We start from the raw sequence: 20,930 nt of genomic DNA, 5'->3' as shown, positions 1-20,930 counted from the left end.
GTTTTCTGCACGCCAGATGAGAGCTCCGAGGAGGAGGAGGAGGAGGAGGAGGAGGATGAGCTGGAGGAGGAGGAGGACGAGGCCGGTGGTGGCTATAGGCTGGGCGCCCGGGAACGGGCCCTGTCGCCAGGCCTGGAGGAGAGCGGGCTGGGCCTGCTGGCCCGCTTTGCAGCCAGTGCCCTTCCCAGCCCCACCGTGGGGCCGTCCCTGTCGGTGGTGCAGCTGGAGGCCAAGCAGAAGGCCCGGAAGAAAGAGGAGCGGCAGAGCCTGATGGGTAAGTACCAGCAGATGGGCTGCAGGGAGGTGGGTACCGTGGCCCCATCCTGCAGACGAGGCACCCGAACCCTGCCTCTCGGGCCAGCCCTGTGCTGAGCAGCGGGGCCCTGGGATGGGGATCCTGGTCTGCTCGTCCTAAGAAGGGGCTTCCAGAACTGGGCAGTGACCTTTGTTGTTCCAACACATGTGATCTGACTGCCCGCCTCACCTTCAGGTGCCAGATATTGGGCAGTTCTGGGGAGCAGAGGCCTTGAATCTGCACCCTGGGGGGCTGCAGGGGCTCAAGGGAGGCCACTGCGGGTTGGTGACACTCTGGCTGAGCCATGAGAGAGAAGTGGGAGCTGGCTAAGCCCTTGGAGAAGGAAGGGGTGTGCAGAGATGACAGGAGGGGGAGCTCTCTCTCTTTTTTTTTTTTTTTTTTGCCTTCTCTAGGGCCGTACCTGCAGCATGTGGAGGTTCCCAGGCTCGGGGTCTCATCGGAGCTGTATCTGCCGGCCTACACCAGAGCCACAGCCACGCGGGATCCGAGCCGCGTCTGCGACCCACACCACAGCTCACGGCAACACCAGATCCTTAACCCACGGAGCAAGGCCAGGGATCGAACCCACAACCTCATGGTTCCTAGTCAGATTCGTTAACCACTGCGCCACAGTGGGAACCCCAGGAAGGGGAGCTCTTTGTGCACAAGGCATCAGAGGGGCTCGTTCACAGAGGTGGGTTGGCCCAGACAGGGCCGGACTCATGGGGCCTGTCCACCCACCAGGGTCTGGGTGGGTCCAACCAAACAAAAAAGAATACCACCACCACCAAAAATTAAAATAAAAAACAACCAAAAAACCCCCCAGAACAAACAGGGATCCATATCCTGTCCACCCATCTTCGCACCAGCCATGCCCGAGCCGTTAGGCCTCTGTACGTGCCCCAAACATTCATTTCATCTAAACTGTTCACCATGTTGGCAGAGAGATCTCGATGCCCCCGTTTTATCCTTCGAACGTCCCAAGGGTCTGTCGTGATGTTTCCTTTTTCCATTGCTGACTCGCATGATTTCCTCTGCTCTTTATTTGAGACTAGAGCTTCTAGATTCCCTTGGCTTCTGCTCCTTGTTAGTGCCTTCTCTCCGTTTTCTGTGGGTATGATTTGCAGCCACTTCCTCTGCCTCTAGGTGCAAGCGTGGATGGTGACTCGGGGCCTCCTTTTCTTCGAAAGAGAAAAAGCCACGAGGCCTCGCTCTAAGCCTCTCTCTTCAGTGATTCCCCCCCCCCCCCCCCCGCGACACACGCATCTTAATATGTTGTTGTAGTTTCACTGTTACTCCGTTGAGGATGTCTTCTCATTTCTCTTGGGATGTCTGCTGTGACCCAGTGGTTGTTTAGACCAGTGGGTCATCAACAATTAGGAAACTGTTGGTGGCGTTGCTTGGCGCTCTCGTCGTCACTGGTGTGTTTATTTATTTATTTTCTGTCTTTTGAGGGCCGCACACACGCAGCATATGGAGGTTCCCAGGCTAGGGGTCGAATTGGAGCCGTAGCTGCCGGCCTACCCCACAGCCACAGCCACACGGGATCCAAGCTGCATCTGCGACCTACACCACAGCTCACAGCGACGCTGGATCCTTAACCCACTGAGCGAGGCCAGGGATCGAACCCGCAACCTCACGGTTCCTAGTCGGATTTGTTTCCCCTGCGCCACGACGGGAACTCCTAGCGTTACCAATTTTTACTTTAACTCCATCTTGGTCAGCGACATGCTCTGTATCACTTCAGTCTTTTTAAATTTTCAATTCTTGGCACATGGCCTTTCCTGGTACATGTGCCACGTGTGCCTGAAGATGCATATTCAGGCCTCCTTTTGGCGGAGTGTTCGCAAAGCGCTCAGTCCTCTCAGGCAAGTCAGTGTGGTTGGAAGTGTTGAGATCGTGTATGTTTTGCTGGGTCTTCTGTCTGCTTCTCTCCATTGCTTACAGAGGGATGGCGAAACCTGCACTCCGGGAGACGACAGAAGCCTCCTTCCTTTCATTCTCTCCGCGTTTGCGGTTCTCTTCCTGGGCACACGCACACTTCGATGGCTGTATTTTCCCCTTGAACTGACCCTTTTATTATTACAGAGCTCTTTTCTGTCTCGTTCTATATCTTGTTGTGGAATCCGTCTTACCTGGTTTGAACCGGTCCTTCCAGCTTTCTTACGCTCACTGCTCATGTGTTAGGTCTTCTCCCATCCGCTTACTCATTTCACCTCTGTCTTCATTTTTCTTTACCTTCATTTCAAGTCAGTCTCTTGGCAACGGCTTATGGCGGGTCTTTTATTGTTTTTTTTAATTTTTTTGCTTTTTACAGCCCCACATGCAGCATGTGGAGGTTCCCAGGCTAGGGGCCTCACTGGAGCTGTAGCCACCGGCCTACACCACAGCGTCAGCAATGCCAGATCCGAGCCGCCTCTTCAACCTACACCACAGCTCACGGCAACGCTGGATCCTTTACCCACTGAGCGAGGCCAGGGATCGAACCTGCAACCTCATGGTTCCTCATTGGATTCATTTCCGCCAGGCCACAGCGGGAACTCTTTAGGTTCATAGCCAAGTTGAGAGGTAGAGGGATTGCCCATGTAGCTGCTGCCCCCGGACATACACGGCCTCCCACTGTCGGCATCCCCCGTTACAGCAAGGGCGATGCCCCTCCACCGCCCCCTCATTATCACCCGGAGCTTGCGTGAGGGTTCACTCTTGGCGATGTACGTGCTGTGGGTTTAGACCAGCAGGCAGTGTCAGGTGCCCGCCGCTGTAGGCTCGCACAGAGGGTCTCAGTGCCCCGCACACCTTCGTGCCCCACCTCGCCGTCTCCGGCCCCCGCCCCGCTTCTGGCAAGCACGGGTATTTTTCTTTTCTCTGTAGTTGTGCTTTCTCCAGGATGTCGTGGACCTGCGGAGTCATGCTCTCTCGCCTCTGTGATTAGCTTCTTTCACTTCCTAAAACGCATTTAGGATTCTTCCATGTCTTTCCACGGTGCGATAGCTCGTGGCTTCTCCACGCTGAGTGATGTCGCGTTGGGGGTACTGCAGTTTCTTTATTCACTCAGCTGCTCAAGGGCGTCTGGGACGTCTGCGTGGCGTGGCGTGGCATCCAAGTGGGGGCAGCTGTAGCATGTGTGTGCAGATGTTTGTCTGGATAGGCTTCGGACGCCTTTGTGTCAGTACCAAGGACGGTGATTCCTGCATCTCGTGCACGTGGTCCAGCTGTCTTCCAAAGCGCCCGCGCCGCCTTTGCATTCTCGGCAGCACCGAGTGAGGGCCGCCGCCACTCCACTTCTTCCCCGGCACTTGGTGTTAAGGGTGTTGGCCGTTCTGATAGGTGTGCTGTCCTATTTGACGGTTATTTTAATTTGCGTTTTCTTAAGGGCATGATGGGGAGTCTTTTCGCTGGCTCACCTGCCATCTGTAGGTCTCCCATTTTGTAATGAGGTTATTTATTTTCCTAATACTGAATTTGAAGGGTTCTTCACATATACATATCCCCCCCCTCCCCCTGTCTTTTTAGGGCCGCAACCGAGGCATATGGAGGTTCCCAGGCTAGGGGTCCAATCGGAGCTGTAGCTGTCAGCCTACACCACAGCCACAGCCACAGCCACACCGGATCCAAGCCACATCTGCGATATTCACCACAGCTCACAGCAATGCCAGATCCTTAACCTGCTGAGCGAGGCCAGGGATCAACCCGTATCCTCATGGATGCTAGTCGGATTCACTGACCCAGGAGCCACAAGGGCAACTCCTAGGTCATTTTTTTTTTTTTTTTCCAATGCGGATATCCACTGGTTACACCATTTGTTGAAAAGACTGTGTTTTCTCCATTGTGTTGCCTTTACCTCTTTGTCAAAAATCATTTGACTGTTTTTCCAGTGGTCTGTTTCTAGGCTCTCCAGTCTCTTTCGTTGATCTGTTTGTCCTTTTGCCAATTCCTCCCTTTCTTGATGACTCTAGCTTTATGGAAAGGCTTGAAATCAGGTATTGTTGGTCCTTTGACTGTTCGTTACATATTGAGTTGGCTCTTTTGGGGTCTCTTCCCTCTCCATATAAACATAAGCATGGGTATGCTGATAGCTATAACATAACTTGCTGGGATTTGGTGCTGGGATTACATTGAGTCTGTAGACCAAGTTGAGAAGAAATGATGCCTTCACAGTATAAAGTCTTCTAACCCTTGAACACAGAATATCTTCTTTGATTTCTTTCATTAGAGTTTTGTAGTTTTCCGTATATGGATCCCATACATATTTTGTTAGATTTAACCGAAGGGTCTCGTCTTGGGGTATTAACGTAAATGGGACCATGTTTTAAATTTCAGATTCCACTTGTTCACTGCTGTTACAGCAAAAAGCAATTGCGTTCTGTTGATTAACCTTGTATCATGCCACCCTGCTGTAATTGCTAGTCAGTTCCAGTAGATGTTTTTATTTGGTCATTTTTTTTTTTCTTCTTCAGATCTTCTACATGGCCACATCATTTGTGAACAAACACACTTTTATTTCTTCCGTTTCACTTGGTGTACCTTTTATTCCCTTATCGCATTGGACTTGGAATTTTTTTTTTTTTCTTCCCTGCGCCGCACCTGCAGCATTTTGGACTTTCCTGGGCTAGGGTATTGACTCCGAGCTGTAGCTGCTGGTCTACGCCACAGCCACAGCTGCAGCACCACCAGTTTTGAGCCACATCTGCCACCTACACCACAGCTTGAGACACTGCCAGATCCTTTAACCCACTGCGCGAGACCAGGGCTCAAACCCGAGTCCTCATGGATGCTAGTCGGATTCTTAACCCTCTGAGCCACAAGGGGACCTTCAGGATTTCCAATATTATATTGACAACCATATCGATAAAAGGAGGGCTTGGTGAGAATGGACATCCTTGCATGTTCCTGACCTTGGTGAGAAGGCTTCTAGTTTTTCGCTACTAAATAGGATATTGGCTGTAGGTTTTTTCTTTTTGTCTTTTTGCTGTTTCTTTGGGTCGCTCCCGCGGCATATGGAGGTTCCCAGGCTAGGGGTTGAATTGGAGCCGTAGCCACCGGCCTACGCCAGAGCCACAGCAACGCGGGATCCGAGCCGCGTCTGCGACCTACACCACAGCTCACGGCAACGCCGGATCCTTAACCCACTGAGCAAGGGCAGGGACCGAACCCGCAACCTCATGGTTCCTAGTCGGATTCGTTAACCACCGCGCCATGACGGGAACTCCCGGCTGTAGGTTTTTTCTTTGGCAAGTTTACTCCTACTTCTAGTTTACTGAGAAGTTTTTTATTTGTATTTATTTATTTTTGTCTTTTTTTTTTTTTTTTTTTTGCCATTTCTTGGGCTGCTCCTGTGGCATATGGAGGTTCCCAGGCTAGGGGTTGAATCAGAGCTATAGCCACCAGCCTACGCCAGAGCCACAGCAACACGGAGTCCGAGCCACGTCTGCAGCCTACACCCCAGCTCACGGCAACGCCGGATCCTGATCCCACTGGTCGAGGCCAGGGATCGAACTCGCAACCTCGTGGTTCTTAGATTCATTTCAGCTGTGCCGCTGTGAGAACCCCTCCTGAGAGTCTTCATCGTGAATGAGTTTTGGATTTTGTCAGATGTTTTTTCTGCCTCTTATTCATATGATCATGTGACTTTCCTTCCTTGGCCTGTTCATATGATATGTTACATAAAGTCATTTTTTATTTTTTATTTTTCTGAACATTGAACCAGTCTTGCACACCTGGGATAAATTCCACTTGGTTGTGGCATGTAATTCTTTTCATATGTTGTTGTGTTGGATTTGCTCATATTTTGTTGAGAAGGTTCCATTTCTCTTCATGAGAGTTTGTGACCCGCCGTTGTCTCTTCCTGTCGCGTCTTTGTCCGGTTTGGGTGATGCTGGCATCGTAGGGTGCCTCAGGACGTTTTCTCTGTGCTTATATCTTCTGAAAAATACGGTAGAAAATGGGTATGATCACTTTAAAGGTTTGTTTTAACTGATCAGGGAGCTCATCTAGGCCTGTTTTAGAAGGTTGTTAATTATCGATTCAATTTCTTTTTTTTTTTTTTTATGTACACACAGGGAATAAAGTCAGTAATACTGGAACACCTTTGGTAACTGATGCTTTCCAGTCTTATCGAGGTGATGAAATGATAACATGAAATATGAATCATCATGCTGTACACCTGAGACTAATACAGCACTGTATGTTTAACTCAATTTTTAAAAATAATTTTAAAAATTAAATGGATTTTTGGAGTTCCCGTTGTGGTGCAGGGGTGAACGAATCCGACTAGGAACCATGAGGTGGCGGGTTCGATCCCTGACCTTGCTCAGTGGGTTAAGGATCCGGCGTTGCTGTGAGCTGGGGTGTAGGTTGCAGACGCGGCTCGGATCCCGCGTTGCTGTGGCTCTGGCGCAGGCCGGCGGCTACAGCTCCAGTTAGACTCCTAGCCTGGGAACCTTCATATGCCTTGGGAGCGGCCCAAGAAAAGACAAAAAACAAAAACAAACAAACAAAAATTAAATGGATATTTTTTTAGATAAAGAAACGAAAAGACCCTTGTGCATGTGCCCTTCCCCCCCCCCCCCCCCCCGGCTGCTTCTGTCTCCCCAGGTCACTTCCAGGATGAACACGATGTTTTAAGGAAGTGGGGTCATCTGCCCCTCCCCAAGCCCCCAGACGAGACACGTCTGTGTCTCCTCCCTGTGTCTTCCACCTAGAATGGGCCGCATTCATTTTCCATCTGGCAAAATCCGAGGCTTCCTCTGGGAGTCAGCCAGGGCGTCCCCGCAGCCCTCACCCAGGGCCTCCGCATGCAGGCGGTGGGATGCGTTGCCCTTGTGCTGGCTCACACGTCTCAGGTAGAAACACGTGGTGACCCTCAGACGGGGATGCTCATTACTGCCCATGTACGTGGGGAGCTTTAAAACGTAAGCAGGCCTGGCCCCACCTGAATGTCTGAAATTTGTGGGGTGAAGTCTTTATTTATTTATTCATTGTTTTTTTAGGGCCACACCCGCAGCACATGGAGGTTTCCCAGGCTAGGGGTCTAATTGGAGCTGTAGATAAAGCTTTACTCAGTCTGTTTCTTCTTATGTGAGCCCATTCCTTTTCAAGGCTGAATAATATTCCATTTGGTGGGTCTGCCACCTCTGGGCTGTGGTGAAAGATGCTGCTGTGAATATTCACATACATATTTTTATGTGGACACATTTTCAGCTCTCCTGGGTACAAATCTAGGTGAAGACAGCTGGGTCATTTGGGGTTTTTGTTTTCTCTTTTTTTCTTTTTCTAGGGCCACACCTGTGGCACATGGAGGTTCCCAGGCTGGGGGTCCAATCGGAACTGTAGCCGCCGGCCTACGCCACAGCCACAGCCACACGGGATGCGAGCTGCATCTGCAACCTACACCACAGCTCACGGCAACGCTGGATCCTTAACCCACTGAGCGAGGCCAGGGATCGAACCCGCAACGTCATGGTTCCTAGTCGGATTCGTTAACCACTGCGCCACGACGGGAACTCCCGGCTGGGTCATTTGGTAAGTGTGTTTAACCTTTGGGGGAACTGCTAAAGGATTTTCCAGAGTTCCTGCGTCCTTTCATATTCCCAGCAGCCGCGTATGACAGCTCCAGTGTCTCCAAACCCTCCTCAATACCTGTTATTATCCGTCTCGATGATAGCTTTCCTCGTGGGTGTGCAGTAGTGTCTCGTTGAGGTTTTGGGAGTTCCCGTCATGGCGCAGTGGAAACAAATCTGACTGGGAACCATAAGGTTGCGGGTTCAATCCCTGGCCTTGTTCAGTGTGTTAAGGATCCGGCATTGCCGTGAGCTCTGATGTAGGTTGCAGATGCGGCTCGGATCTGATGTGGCTGTGGCTTAGGCCAGCAGCTATAGCTTCAATTGGACCCCTAGCCTGGGAACCTCTATATGCCGTGGGTGCAGCCCTAAAAAGCAAAAAAAAAAAAAGGCATTGTCATTGTGGTTTTGATTTGCATTTCTCCAATAACTAGTGGTGTGGAGCATCCTTTCATGTGCTTTGCAGCCGTTTGTGTGTCATCTTTGGAGAAATGTATTTCTCTTTATTTATTTTTAGGGCTGCACCTGTGGCATATGGAGGTTCCCAGGCCAGAGGTTGAATCAGAGCTACAGCTGTCAGCCTTCTCCACAGCCACAGCACACTGGATCCAAGCCACATCTGTGACCTACACCACAGCATGTGGCAATGCTGGATCCTTAACCCATTGGGCGGGGCCAGGGATTGAACCCACATGGATACTAGTCATGTTCTTTTACCAGCTGAGTCACAGGGGGATGGATCTCCCAGAAATGTCTTTTTATTTTTTTTAAGTTGGTTTTTAAAATTTTACTCTTTTTTTTTTTTTTGGATATGGCCATACCTGCAGCATATGGAAGTTCCCAGGGGGGTGGGGGTTGAATTGGATCTACCGCTGCTGGCCTGTGCCATAGCAATGCCTGATCTGAGCCGTGTCAGCAGCCTTTGCCACAGCTCATGGCAACGCCGGATCCTTCGCCAACTGAGGAAGGCTAGGGATCGAACCTGTGTCCTCATGGACACTAGTTGGATTCATTACTGCTGAGCCATGACAGGAACTCCCCGCAATTTTATTTTTGAAAAATGTATTTATTTTTTGGCCCCATCCGTAGCATGTGAAAGTCCCTGGGCCAGGGCTTGGATCTGAGCTGTTGTTGTGACCTACACCCCAGCTGCAGCAAGGCCAGATGCCTGGCCTGGGACCAAACCTGTACTACCACAGAGACGATGCCAGATCCTTAACCTGCTGTGGCACAATAGGAACTTCCCTTTCCTCATTTTCAAATTGTGTTATTTGTGGTTTTGTTGTTTGGCGGGAGTTTTTATTTATTCTAGCTACAGATCTCTCAACAGATAGATGGTTTGCAAGTATTTTCTCCCGTTGTGTGAGTTGTGTATTTCACTTACTTGATAGTGTTTGAAACAACGCATTTATAATTTTGAAGAAGTCTGGTTTATTTCTTCTGATGTCACCTGTACTGCTGGTGTTGTGTATAAGAAAGTATTGCCTGGGAGTTCCCGTCGTGGCGCAGTGGTGAACGAATCCGACTAGGAACCATGAGGTGGCGGGTTCGGTCCCTGGCCTTGCTCAGTGGGTTAAGGATCCGGCATTGCCGTGAGCTGTGGTGTAGGTTGCAGACGCGGCTTGGATCCCGCGTTGCTGTGGCTCTGGTGTAGGCCGGTGGCTGCAGCTCCAATTGGACCCCTAGCCTGGGAACCTCCATATGCCGCGGGAGCGGCCCTAGAAAAGGCAAAAAAAAAGAAAGTATTGCCTGATATAAAGTCACAAAGATGCAGTCCCATTTTTGTCTAAGAGTTCTATAGTTTGAGACTTACATTCAGGTTTGTGATCCATTTCGAGGTAATTCTGTGTGTGTGGACTGATAGAGGGGTCTTTTGCACACGGACACCCAGTTGTCCCAGGAGCCTGTGTTGAAGAGTCTGTTCTTTCCCCAGGGGTGCTCTGGGTGCCCTTGCCAAAAATCAGTGGACCAACTGAAAATGGGTATGAAGGATTCTTTCTGGACCCACAGTTCTGTCGTACTGATCTGTGTGTCCTTATGCCAGTGCGACCCTGTCACTGCGACGAGATGACAGTGGGAGCTGTTGAAGGCGGCTTTGCCGTCGGGGAGTGCGAGTCCTCCGTCGTTGTTGTCTCTTTCCAGGATCGGTGCTTCAGAGTCCCTTGCATCTCCATGTGGACGGGAGGGTCAGTCTGTCCCTTTCTATGAAAAGAGCCCCCAGCTAGGATTCTGATAAGAATCATGTTGAATTGGTAGGTCACGCTGGGGAGGGTTGACAGCTCAACCAAATGAATTTCTCAATCCAGGAACATTGAATGTCTTTCCATTGATTTGGGTCTTTCGTTTCTTTCAAAACAAGGTAGTTTTTGTTGTGTAAGTCTTAAACTTCTTTTGTTAAATTTAGTCCTAGGTAATTACTCTTTTTGATGCTATTATAAATGGAATTCTATTCATTTTTGGAGTGTTTGCTGTTGATGTATAGAAATACAATTGATTAATGTTTTATTAATTTTTCTTTTATATTGGAGTACAGCTGATTTAAAATGTGTTAGTTGCAGCTGTACAGCAAAGTGATTTGGTTATACATATGCATATATCAACTTTTTTTTTTTTTGTCTTTTTGCCATTTCTTGAGCCACTCCTGAGGCATATGGAGGTTCCCAGGCTAGGGGTCTAATCAGAGCTGTGGCCACCAGCCTACGCCAGAGCCACAGCAACATGGGATCCGAGCCGCGTCTGCGACCTACACCACAGCTCACGGCAACGCCGGATCCTTAACCCACTGAGCAAGGCCAGGGACAGAACCCACAACCTCATGGTTCCTAGTCGGATTCGTTCACCACTGCGCCACAACGGGAACTCCTGTGTCATTCTTTTTAATGACTGAGTGTATTCCGTGGTGTATGTGGACCACATCTTCTTTGTCCATCCATCGGTCGATGAACATATAGGTTGCTTCTCTGTCTGGTCTGTTGTAAATAGTGAACATTGGGTGCACATATCTTTTCAAATTATGGTTTTCTCTGGTTATACGCCCAAGAGAGGGATGACTGGGTCACACGGTAGCTCTATTTTTAGTTTTTTAAGGACCCTCCATACTGTTTTCCATAGTGATAGCACCAATTTGCATTCCCACCAACAGTGTTAGGAGGGTTCCCTTTTCTCCACACCCTGTCCAGCATTTATTTTTTGTAGACTTTTTTTTGGGGGGGTGCCTTGCCCTCTGCACGTGGAAGTTCCCAGGCCAGGGATCAAACCTGCACCAGAGCAGTGACCTGAGCCACATCGGTACCAAGGCTGGATCCCTAACCCACTGGGCCACCAGGGCACTCCTGTTGGTAGACTTTTTGACGGTGGCCGTTCTGACCATTGTGAGGTGTGAGGTGATTGCTCTTTGTAGATTTGATTTGCATTTCTCTAATAATCAGCAACGTAGAGCATCTTTTCATGTGCCTTTTAGCCTTCGTGTGTCTTCTTTGGCAGTTGATTTTGTATATTGCTCTTGTATCTTACAACCTTGCTCAACTAATTTAGTAGGTTTTTAGTAGATTCCTTAGGATTTTTTTATAAACAAGATTATATTATCTGCAGATACAGATGTTTTACACCTTCCTTTCCGTGTGTATTCCTTTTATTTTTCTTGCCTAATTGCTCTGGCTTGAATCTCCTGTGCAATATTGAATAGAAGTGGTGAGAATAGATGCCTTCGTCTTGTCGTCGGGGAGAGCATTCATGCTTTGACCGTTATGTATGATGTCCTTTATCAGGTTGAGGACGTGTCCTTCTCTTTCTCATCTTTTGATTGATTTTTATCATGAAAAGGGGTTAGATTTTGTCAGTTACTTTTTCTGTCTATCAATGTGTTCATACAGTTTTTATCCTTTATTCTATTAATACGGCATTTCGCATTGTTGGTTTTTTTTTTTTTTGTCTTTTGTTGTTGTTGTTGTTGTTATTGTTGTTGCTATTTCTTGGGCCGCTCCCTCGGCATATGGAGGTTCCCAGGCTAGGGGTCCAATCGGAGCTGTAGCCACCGGCCTACGCCAGAGCCACAGCAACGCGGGATCCGAGCCACGTCTGCAACCTACACCACAGCTCACGGCAACGCCGGATCCTTAACCCACTGAGCAAGGGCAGGGACCGAACCCGCAACCTCATGGTTCCCAGTTGGATTCGTTAACCACTGCGCCACGACGGGAACTCCCGGTTTTCTTTTTTTTAAGACTACCAAACCGTCCTTGCATTCCTGGTATGTAGTGCCTCTTGGTCATAATGTAGAATCTTTTTTAGATGTTTCTGGACTATGTCCCCATCTGTTGATAATTAGGTCTTTGTGATGGATTGACCACTTCATCATTTCAAAATGTCCTTCTTTGTCTCTGTCACGATTTTTGTCTTAAAATATGTTTTGTCTGCTATTCGTATGGGCATACCTCAGAGAGAGTGTGAGTTAACTTCCACACCAACACGATAAAGCCAGTGTTGCAATAAAGTGAGCCACACAAATATTTTGGTTTCTAAAACGTTAAAAGTTATGTTTACACTACGCTGTAGTCTGTTAAGGGTACAATAACATGATGTCTAAAAAAACAGTGTACATACCTTAATTAAAAAATACTTTATTGTGAGTTCCCTTGTGGCTTAGCGGTAACAAACCTGACTAGCATCCATGAGGACTCAAGTTCGATCCCTGGCCTCGCTCAGTGGGTTAAGGATTTTGTGTTGTCATGAGCTGTGGTGTAGGTCTTAGATGTGGCTCGGATCTGGCACTGCTGGGGCTGTGGTGTAGGCGGGCAACTGCAGCTCTAATTCCACCCCTAGTCTGGAAACTTCTATATGCTGCTGGAGTTCCCGTCATGGCTCAGTGGTTAACGAATCTGACTAGGAACCATGAGGTTGTGGGTTCGATCCCTGGCCTCGCTCAGTGGGTGAAGGATCCAGCGTTGCCGTGAGCTGTGGTGTAGGTCACAGACACGGCTCGGATCTGGCATTGCTGTGGCTCTGGCGTAGGCCAGTGGCTACAGCTCCGGTTCGACCGCTAGCCTGGGAACCTCCATGTGCTGCGGGATCGGCCCTAGAAAAGGCAAAAAGACAAAAAAAAAAAAAAAAGAAGTGCTACCCAATATCTGAGCTCTCAGTGAGTCTTCAGAGTGGCACTGAAGCCGGCTGACCACCGATCCCATGCCAAATGTAGCAGTAATGACAAAGTTTGAAATATTGTGAGAATTACCAGCATGTGACACAGGGACATGCAATGAACAAGGGCTGGGAAAATGACCCTAATAGACTTGCTTCGGGCAGGGCTGCCACAAACCTTGAACTTGTGAGACAAGCACTATCCGTGGTGCCCAGCAAAGTGAGGCGTGCCAGTGCAGCCTCTGCAGCTCTCCTTCGGTTACCACCAATAACACACACACACACACTCCCTGACTTTCAGTCTCTTGGTGTCTTCCTTTCTTTATTGGGCTTGGTCTATTTTGTGGTACCATTTTCCGTTCTTCTGTTCCTCCTTTACGGCCTGTTTTCTGGGGGAGGAGGCAGTTGGACAGGACGCTGGTTTGCAGTCAAGGACGTGGCTTCTGTTCCCTTCTCCGGCCCGTCTGGCAGTGAGGCTGCAGCAAGTCACTCCCCCTCTCTGGGCTCATGCTTGTCCCCAGGGGGCACCCTGGCAGAGACCGTTGCTCTGTGCCAGGGCACCGTTCATGCCGCCCCGCTGGTCTCATAAGCATTCATCTTCCGAGCCAGTCTTACCCATGGAGTTCCGACCTCCCCTCTTCCGAGCACGTGTCCACTCTTGGTCGATGCCCTGCTCCCCTGCAGTGTTCTGTGTGCATGTAGCTTCTGTACCTGCTTCCCTGCAGTGTTCTGTGTGCATGTAGCTTTCCTGGTGGCTTTCTGGGCGTGTCATCAGGTGGGTCTCATTCCTTCACAGCCAGAAGCCGAACTCTCCTGCTGAGGGATTACAGGGTCTGCACCTTAACCAGCCATGAACACCCCCAGCTGCCTCCCCTGCAGCAGGAAGTCTGTTAACAAAAGAGTAACTAATAGGATCATTAAGCTTTGCAAGAGGTTCCTTCCCCCGAGTGGGCCCCTTCCCGGGCCCCGCCCTTGCTCCTGTGGCTGCATCTGTGGGGTGATTGCGCGCGCGGGGCCTCCCACAGGAGCCCTCGTGGGCAGGCTGCCGGCTGCTCAAGGGTCAGGAGGTGGAGCACTGGCTCTGCCCTGGCTTCGTTTCATGCCTGAGGTCTGCCTGGAGGAGGCAGGCCTTCCTGCCCCACGGGATGAGTGTGGAGAGAAGCACCATCAACCCCCACTTCCCGTGTTTAGATTCTTTCCCCGGCCACCAGCTCATCAAAGAGAACTCAGGGGTCTGCTTCTGAGGGCTGGAGCAGGACGGGGTAGACAGACCCGGAAGGACCTCTACAGGGCGTGGACAGGGGACCCCCCCGCCCCCCCAGGGCACACGGCGGGTCTTCTTAGGAGGCTGCAGGAGTTCCCCTGGTGGTTCAGCGGAAACAAATCCGACTAGTATCCATGAGGACGCCGGTTCGATCCCTGGCCTCCTCACTCAGTGGGTTAAGGATCCTGTGTTGCTGTGAGGTGTGGTGTAGGTCGCAGATGCGGCTCGGATCTGGCATTGGTGTGGCTGTGGTGTAGGTCGGCAGCAGCAGCTCCGATGCAACCCCTAGCCTGGGAACCTCCATGTGCTGTGAGTGGGGCCTTAAAAAAAATAAAGAAAAAAAGGAAGGCAGGAGGCTGCAGATGTCCCAGCAGAGGTCAGAGTGCTCTGGGCAGAGGGACCAGCAGGAGCAAAGGCCTGGAAGTGACAGAGGGCAGCGGATTTTGGTGAGCTGTTGTGCATTCAAGGAGCCCAGAAGCTGGGCCCACTCAGGGCTGCCCTGCAGCAGAGGGAAGCTGGCCCACTGGCTGTGGGGAGGGACTGGGCCCAGGGCTCTGTTGGTTCTGGTGAATCCCGTTCCCCCCAGAGGGGAGTGGGTGCCAGGGACCTCCCAGCTCTGAGAAGGCACCAGGAAGCAGAGGAGAGGGCCCCTGCCTCGGGGTTTTGTGCGGGCTTTCCCTCCTGCGGCCTTGGGGTTGCTGCCCCTACAGGTGCGGGGCCCTCCACAGCCCCCTGCCCTGGCTTCTGTGATTGCCATGGGGGCCCAGGAGGAGCGGGGAGGCCGGCATGTGCCCAGGCAGGAACCCCCACATTCCTAGATGATGGATGCTTTTGGGGTCAAGGGTCTGGAGCAGATTCTGGGCAGCCAAGCGGGGATGGGGGACAGAAGTGGGGCAGCTGCACCTGCCTGCACAGGTGTATGCCAGGAAGTCCTTTTCCCCTGGGAGAGGCCTCCTGCGGGTGGTGAGGTCCCCTGCGCAAGGGATGGCGCTGTGGCCTTTACGCGGCGGCCGGGTTGGCTGGGAGGGTGGGGATTGGGGGTGGGGAGCCCCTGTCCACACAGCCGCTCCCCCGCCCCTCCTGCAGGCACAGAGTTCGAGTACACCGACTCGGAGAGCGACGTCAAGGTGCGGAAGAGGTCGCCCGCCGGGCTGCTGCGGCCCAAGAAGGGGCCGGGGGAGTCAAGTTCTGCCCTGGCCGCGCCCAGCGCCCGAGTCCCTGGTCCCACGAGCCCCGACAAGGCCAAGCTGGCGGCCGAGAAAGGGCGCAAGGCCCGCAAGCCACGGGGCCCCAAGGAGCCTGGCCTGGAGGCGGCGCCCGAGGCCAGCGACGACGACCTGTGGACGCGGCGGCGCAGCGAGCGCATCTTCCTGCACGACGCCTCCGCCGCCCCTGCGCCCAGCAGCGCTGCGCCCGCTGCCGCCAAGGCCGGCCGCTGCGCCAAGGCCGGCCCGGCCAGCCCGCGCAAGGACGCCGGCCGCGCCAAGGACAGGAAGGACCCCAGGAAGGTAGCGTCTGGCGGGGGCGGGCCGCGGGGCAGGGACCCCACAGGGCACGCTGATGCTGAGCCAGGGACCGAGTTTGTGGTGGGCACTCTGCGTGCCCCTTGGTGCATGTCTTTGATCAGGACGCCGGGCAGCCAGGCGTTTGATAAGTGCGATCGGGTAAAATGATGAGCTGGAATGACATTTCAGGGTCCTGCGTTCGGCAGTGATGCCTGGTGATGACGCTCTCGGCTCTCACCGCTCCGTTCTTCAGAGGTCAGCGGAAAGAGAGACGGGGCTGCTGCTTCCCCCTCCAGGTCCATGAGTCCCTGAGTCCTGAGGACACGGAGGGTTGAGATCACCTGCTTTTCAGAGACTCTGTGGTGGTTGGACCCGTTGACCCTCCTCCCACTGGCTGCTGGGAAGCTGACGGCCAGTGGTTCGTCCTCTAGGTGGTTGCATTCAGACCCAACAGCCAGCTGGAGACAGTGGTCTCTGCCTCAGGCCTGTCCACTCCGTGTCCCTGATGGAGGACGCCCCCTCGAGTCACAGGCTCATTCTAGAGAGTCACGGAAAGGGACGAGACTCAGCACGGGCCTCCTGGTGACGGGTGGCAGCGAGGCAGGGGCTGCACGGGAGTGTCATCCCCCGGCACCTCGTTTCCTCCCGGCTGAAACCATCTCAGGTTTTCCTGGTCCCTGGAGAAAAGGTCCCGGCGTGATGAGTGCTGGTTATCCCGAGGGACCCCCGAGGGCCGGCCTGTCCTCACTGTCGACGCTGTTTCCTTGATGCGGTGGTAAAGGAACACGCTTCCTCTCCTCATAGCGCGTCTGACACGACCTCCCCGGCTTGGCCCAGACCCCACAGGTGGAGGGCTCCGTCCCGCCGGACTGTCCCCCCAGCCCGCTTCAGACGCCCGTCACACGTCCCTGGTTGTCACTTGTGCTTTTTTGACAAGCCAGCTTTAAATCAGGGGTTTTCGTGACCCCACCTCTCATGAGCAGTTCCCCAGAAGGACACAACTGGGGAAAACACTTCACTTACTGTCGGGGTTTATTGTAAAGGATGGAGCTCGGGAGCAGCCCGATGGAGGAGGTGCCCAGGGTGGGGCGCGTGGGAGGGGGTGCTGAGCCCCGCGTCTGGGGCTGGTCACGGAGGCTCCATCACGGAGTCTGGGGGCGGGGGGGGGGGGGGGGGGTAGCAACGCATCTCTGGTCCCGCCCCCAACACCCGGAGGATGGGGGTGGGGCTGAAAGTCTCAGTCTCTTGTCCTGGCTGTTCTTTCTGGGGACCAGGCCCCATCGTGAAGCCATCCAGAGGCTCACTAAAGTCACCTCATTAGCATAAAAGGCGCCCTGTGGCCCAGGAAATTCCAGGCGGGGTTTAGGAGCGCTGTGTCAGGAATGGGGGCAGAGACCCAATACATGTTTTTTGGGGTTTTTTTTTGTCTTTTTTTGCTATTTCTTGGGCCGCTCCCTCGGCATATGGAGGTTCCCAGGCTAGGGGTTGAATCAGAGCTGTAGCCACCGGCCTACACCGCAGCCACAGCAACACAGGATCCGAGCCATGTCTGCGACCCACACCACAGCTCATGGCAACGCTGGATCGTTAACCCACTGAGCAAGGGCAGGGATCGAACCTGCAACCTCATAGTTCTAGTCAGATTCGTTAACCACTGCGCCACGACGGGAGCTCCCAATACATGTTTTGATGTCGCAGTTGAGGACTTAAAAAGCTGTAGGAGGCGGGCTTCTCACGTCAACTGCACCTGACAGGTGGGCCTGCAACTTGCCCAGATGGCCCAGCAGCTGCTGATCAGAGCTGAGCTTAAACCTTAACCACAGGGCCACTCTGCCTCTTTGGGCCTTTCTCAGGATGGAGCCTTCTATCGGGGAGGGGACCAGAGGCTCAGCCAATTGCAGCCTTCTGATGACACAGTAAGAGACTGGGACAGAGCAGAGTAAGGGTCACAAAAGGAGAAATCACTCCAGGAATGAGCACTCTTCTTCGTTTTGTGGGATATACTTTTTTTTTTTTTTTTTGGCTGCTCTGTGGCACATGGAAGTTCTTGGGCCAGAATCAGATCTGAGTTTAGGCCGCAACTACAGCAATGCCAGATCCTTAACCCGCTGTGCCAGGTTGGGGATCAAACCTGTGTCCTGGCCCACTGTACCAGGCTGGGGATCGAACCTGCGTCTTGGCGCTCCTGAGATGCCACACCAGTCCTGTTGCACCACAGTGGGAACTCTGAGATCAACTGTTGGTACTTGTTTTTTTAGACTTGGCATCACATCTAATGCATCCCCGTAGGCCAGGAGCTTTTATTTTACCCACCCCCACCCCTGTTTTGTTTAACCACCGTCTCTAAATGGGTGAATGACACCCACTCTCTGGCTAGCCCATGGATCTCCCGCCATCCACCATGCTGGCCGTCGGCGATTTGGTTGATGATGATATTTTGCCATCGTAATGACCGCAGCAATGAACAGCTCTTTTCTCTGTAAGGATCTTGTCACTTTTGGAGCTCCTTTTTTTTTTTTTTTGTCTTTTTGCCTTTTCTAGGGCTGCACCCGCAGCATATGGAAGTTCCCAGGTGAGGGGTTGAATCGAAGCTCTAGCTGCCAGCCTACACCACAGCCACAGCAACTCGAGATCCAAGCCATATCTGCAACCTACACCACAGCTCACGGCAACACCAGATCCTTAACCCACTGAGCAAGGCCAGGGATCGAACCTGCAACCTCATGGTTCCTAGTCGGATTCGTATCTCAGACATGGGCATTCTGTTCCTTGGGAAAGAAACTGTTATCACTTTTCTCTGATTGTAACAGTAATTTGGGTGATAAAGAAAAGGAAGAAAAAATCCATTCAGAGATAACTTTTTTTTTTTTTTTTTGCTGTCACTTCTGTCCCCTGTGTGTACAGCTGCAGAGATGTGCCCCATAAGCTGAGCTATTTATTGAATAACAGAAGTCAGGGGAAAGGGGACCTAATCATGTGAAAACCAGTCCTTCCCCCCTTCTGATTTCAGAAACGGGAACAGGATTAAAACATGCCTCAGAAACAAGAAAATGCAATGTGTGTATATACATACATATTTTTTTTTTTCTCCCCGCAATTAGGGATGAAAGCAAATCTCTCTCATCCCTGTGACGCTTCCTACTTTGTTCCTTTTAATGCTGTTTGCTTTGAATTTCACTCGTCTGAGGTGGAAGCTGTGACTCCTGCTGTTGCCTTGGCAACATTCGCCGGGTCTTTTTTTCTATTAATTTTCCATCTCCCCTGGCCCCTGGCCCTGGCCGTTTGTGTTGGGCACGTCTCTTTTAAGAGGTGTAGTGTCCTCTGCCCCGCCACCCGTCACCTCTAGCCTGAGCCCGCTGCCCGCACTAAGTAGCATCTCTTCCGTGTCCCACGCCGTCGCCTCTTGCCTCCGCCTCTGGGCTCCGGCCGCCGTGATCAAAGCTTGTAACCAACCGTATCTCGAGATGCCCAGGCTGTGGACTGCGAGGTTGTTTCCACGCCTTTGCTCTGAGTGGAGCCTCGCGCATTCCCTGTGCGCTGCTCCAGTTTCCGCTCCACCAGCTGGCGGGGGGCGGGGGGGACGTCCTGGAGCCACTGCGGGGGTTCAGGGGGGAGCGCTTTGAGCCCGGGGGGGGGGGGGACGTGGCCCCCTGGCTGCTGGGGCGAGTGGAGGGCGGCCCGGAGGGAAGCGACGCGGGCAGCCGCTCCTCGGTCTGAAGTGCTCCTCCAGGAACACGCCCGTGGCGCTCACCTAGGCTAGAACTAGAACTCACGCACAAGTGGCTACTGTGGCTTTTTGTGGCCTCGTTCAGCAGCGGGAGACACAGGCGGCCCGCCTGCCCATCATGGGAGGCGGGGGGGGGGGCAGGTGAGCGGCCGGTGCCCCCTCCCCAGGCTCCGTGGGCCGCTGTGCAAAATAGAAAGTGAGGCCACCGCTGCGTCTCTCAGGCATACCGGGGGCAGAATTTGCAAAGTGGAACTTTGGGTGAATTCCCATCTGTGTTTGAAAAAAAAGCCCTGCGTGCCCAAACGTGTCTGCACAGCCTGTGCGTTTACACGGCTGGCACGCTCGCGGGAAGTTCTGGAAGGAAGTGCCAGGCCATTTCTAGTCCCTCTAGTTACCTCTGCTGTGGGTGGGATGGGTGGGGAGGAACTCAGGTGTAGACCCTTCTGTGTTGTCTCTCTCTTTTTTTTTTAAAGCAGGTAATGTATGTGGGTAACAAGATGAAACCCAGAAACAGTCTGGGGGAGGGAGGGTGTTCTGTTCCTCTCCCTGGGGGTGCGCGGGGCCTGGCCTCCCTGCCCCCCTCACGGCTGCTCTGTCGCTTCCTCTCCAGAAGAAAAAGGGGAAGGAGGCAGGGTCCGGAGCCGCGCTGCCCGCGCCCCGCGTTCCCGCCCTGCCCCCCGAGGCCCGGGCCCCTCACTCCAGTTCCCCGGCCGCCGCCAAGCGGAGCAAGGCCAAGGCCAAAGGGAAGGAGGTGAAGAAGGAGGTGAGGCTCGCCACGCCCAGCGGTCAGGTCCCCCCGGCTCCCCACGGGCCCCCAGGCATGGGTGGCAGATGGGGCGGGCCTGGGTGTGCCCCGCTCCCCCTCTTCCCCCGCCAGGTCCACTGTGTGGCTGGAGGTGCTGTCTCAGCCCATTTTGCCCTCCGGCGGCCCTGGGAGGTGAGCCCAGCTGGGGCCCCAGTGCCCGCAGAGCAGACCACTGTGGCTTCCAGGGAGGGTCCCAGCCGGACAAGACTGGGACGCCGTGTCCTAAGCCGCGGGTCTGTCCTGCTCTGTCCCCAGAACCGGGGCAAGGGGGGCGCCGTGAGCAAGCTGATGGAGAGCATGGCGGCCGAGGAGGACTTTGAGCCCAACCAGGACTCGAGCTTCTCTGAGGACGAGCACCTGCCGCCAGGCGGGGCTGCGGAGCGGCCCCTGACGCCGGGTGAGTGCCCCCCATGCCGCGCTGGCTCGGGTGAGAGCCCGGGGCTGCTCTCCTCCTGGGGCAGTTACGGGGGCCGAGCTCCCATGGGGGGGAATGGGGGGGGGGGTGAGAGGGAACAGCATGTGCAAAGGCCCGGGGGCTAGGTGGGAGCACAGTGTGGACGTAAAACTGAAGGAAGCTTGACGCTGGGTCGCAGAGCGGGGCCGGGAGCGCCGCCTGGGCCGGGAGCAGGCAGCAGCAGG

The 20,930-nt window shown here is 53.2% G+C and overlaps 1 protein-coding gene across 1 annotated transcript in view; it reads left to right on the top strand.

Moving 5' to 3' along the window:
* The window catches only part of TNRC18 (trinucleotide repeat containing 18), a 94,463-nt gene that overhangs the window by 59,843 nt on the left and 13,690 nt on the right, over window positions 1-20,930 (top strand). The window contains 4 exon segments of the mRNA XM_047779464.1: window positions 17-274; window positions 15,341-15,762; window positions 20,097-20,249; window positions 20,547-20,688. Coding sequence (XP_047635420.1) covers window positions 17-274; window positions 15,341-15,762; window positions 20,097-20,249; window positions 20,547-20,688 — 975 coding nt within the window.

This window comes from Phacochoerus africanus, chromosome 5 (assembly GCF_016906955.1).
Source record: "Phacochoerus africanus isolate WHEZ1 chromosome 5, ROS_Pafr_v1, whole genome shotgun sequence".
NCBI lineage: Eukaryota > Metazoa > Chordata > Mammalia > Artiodactyla > Suidae > Phacochoerus > Phacochoerus africanus.
This window is presented reverse-complemented; position numbering and strand designations above follow the sequence as displayed.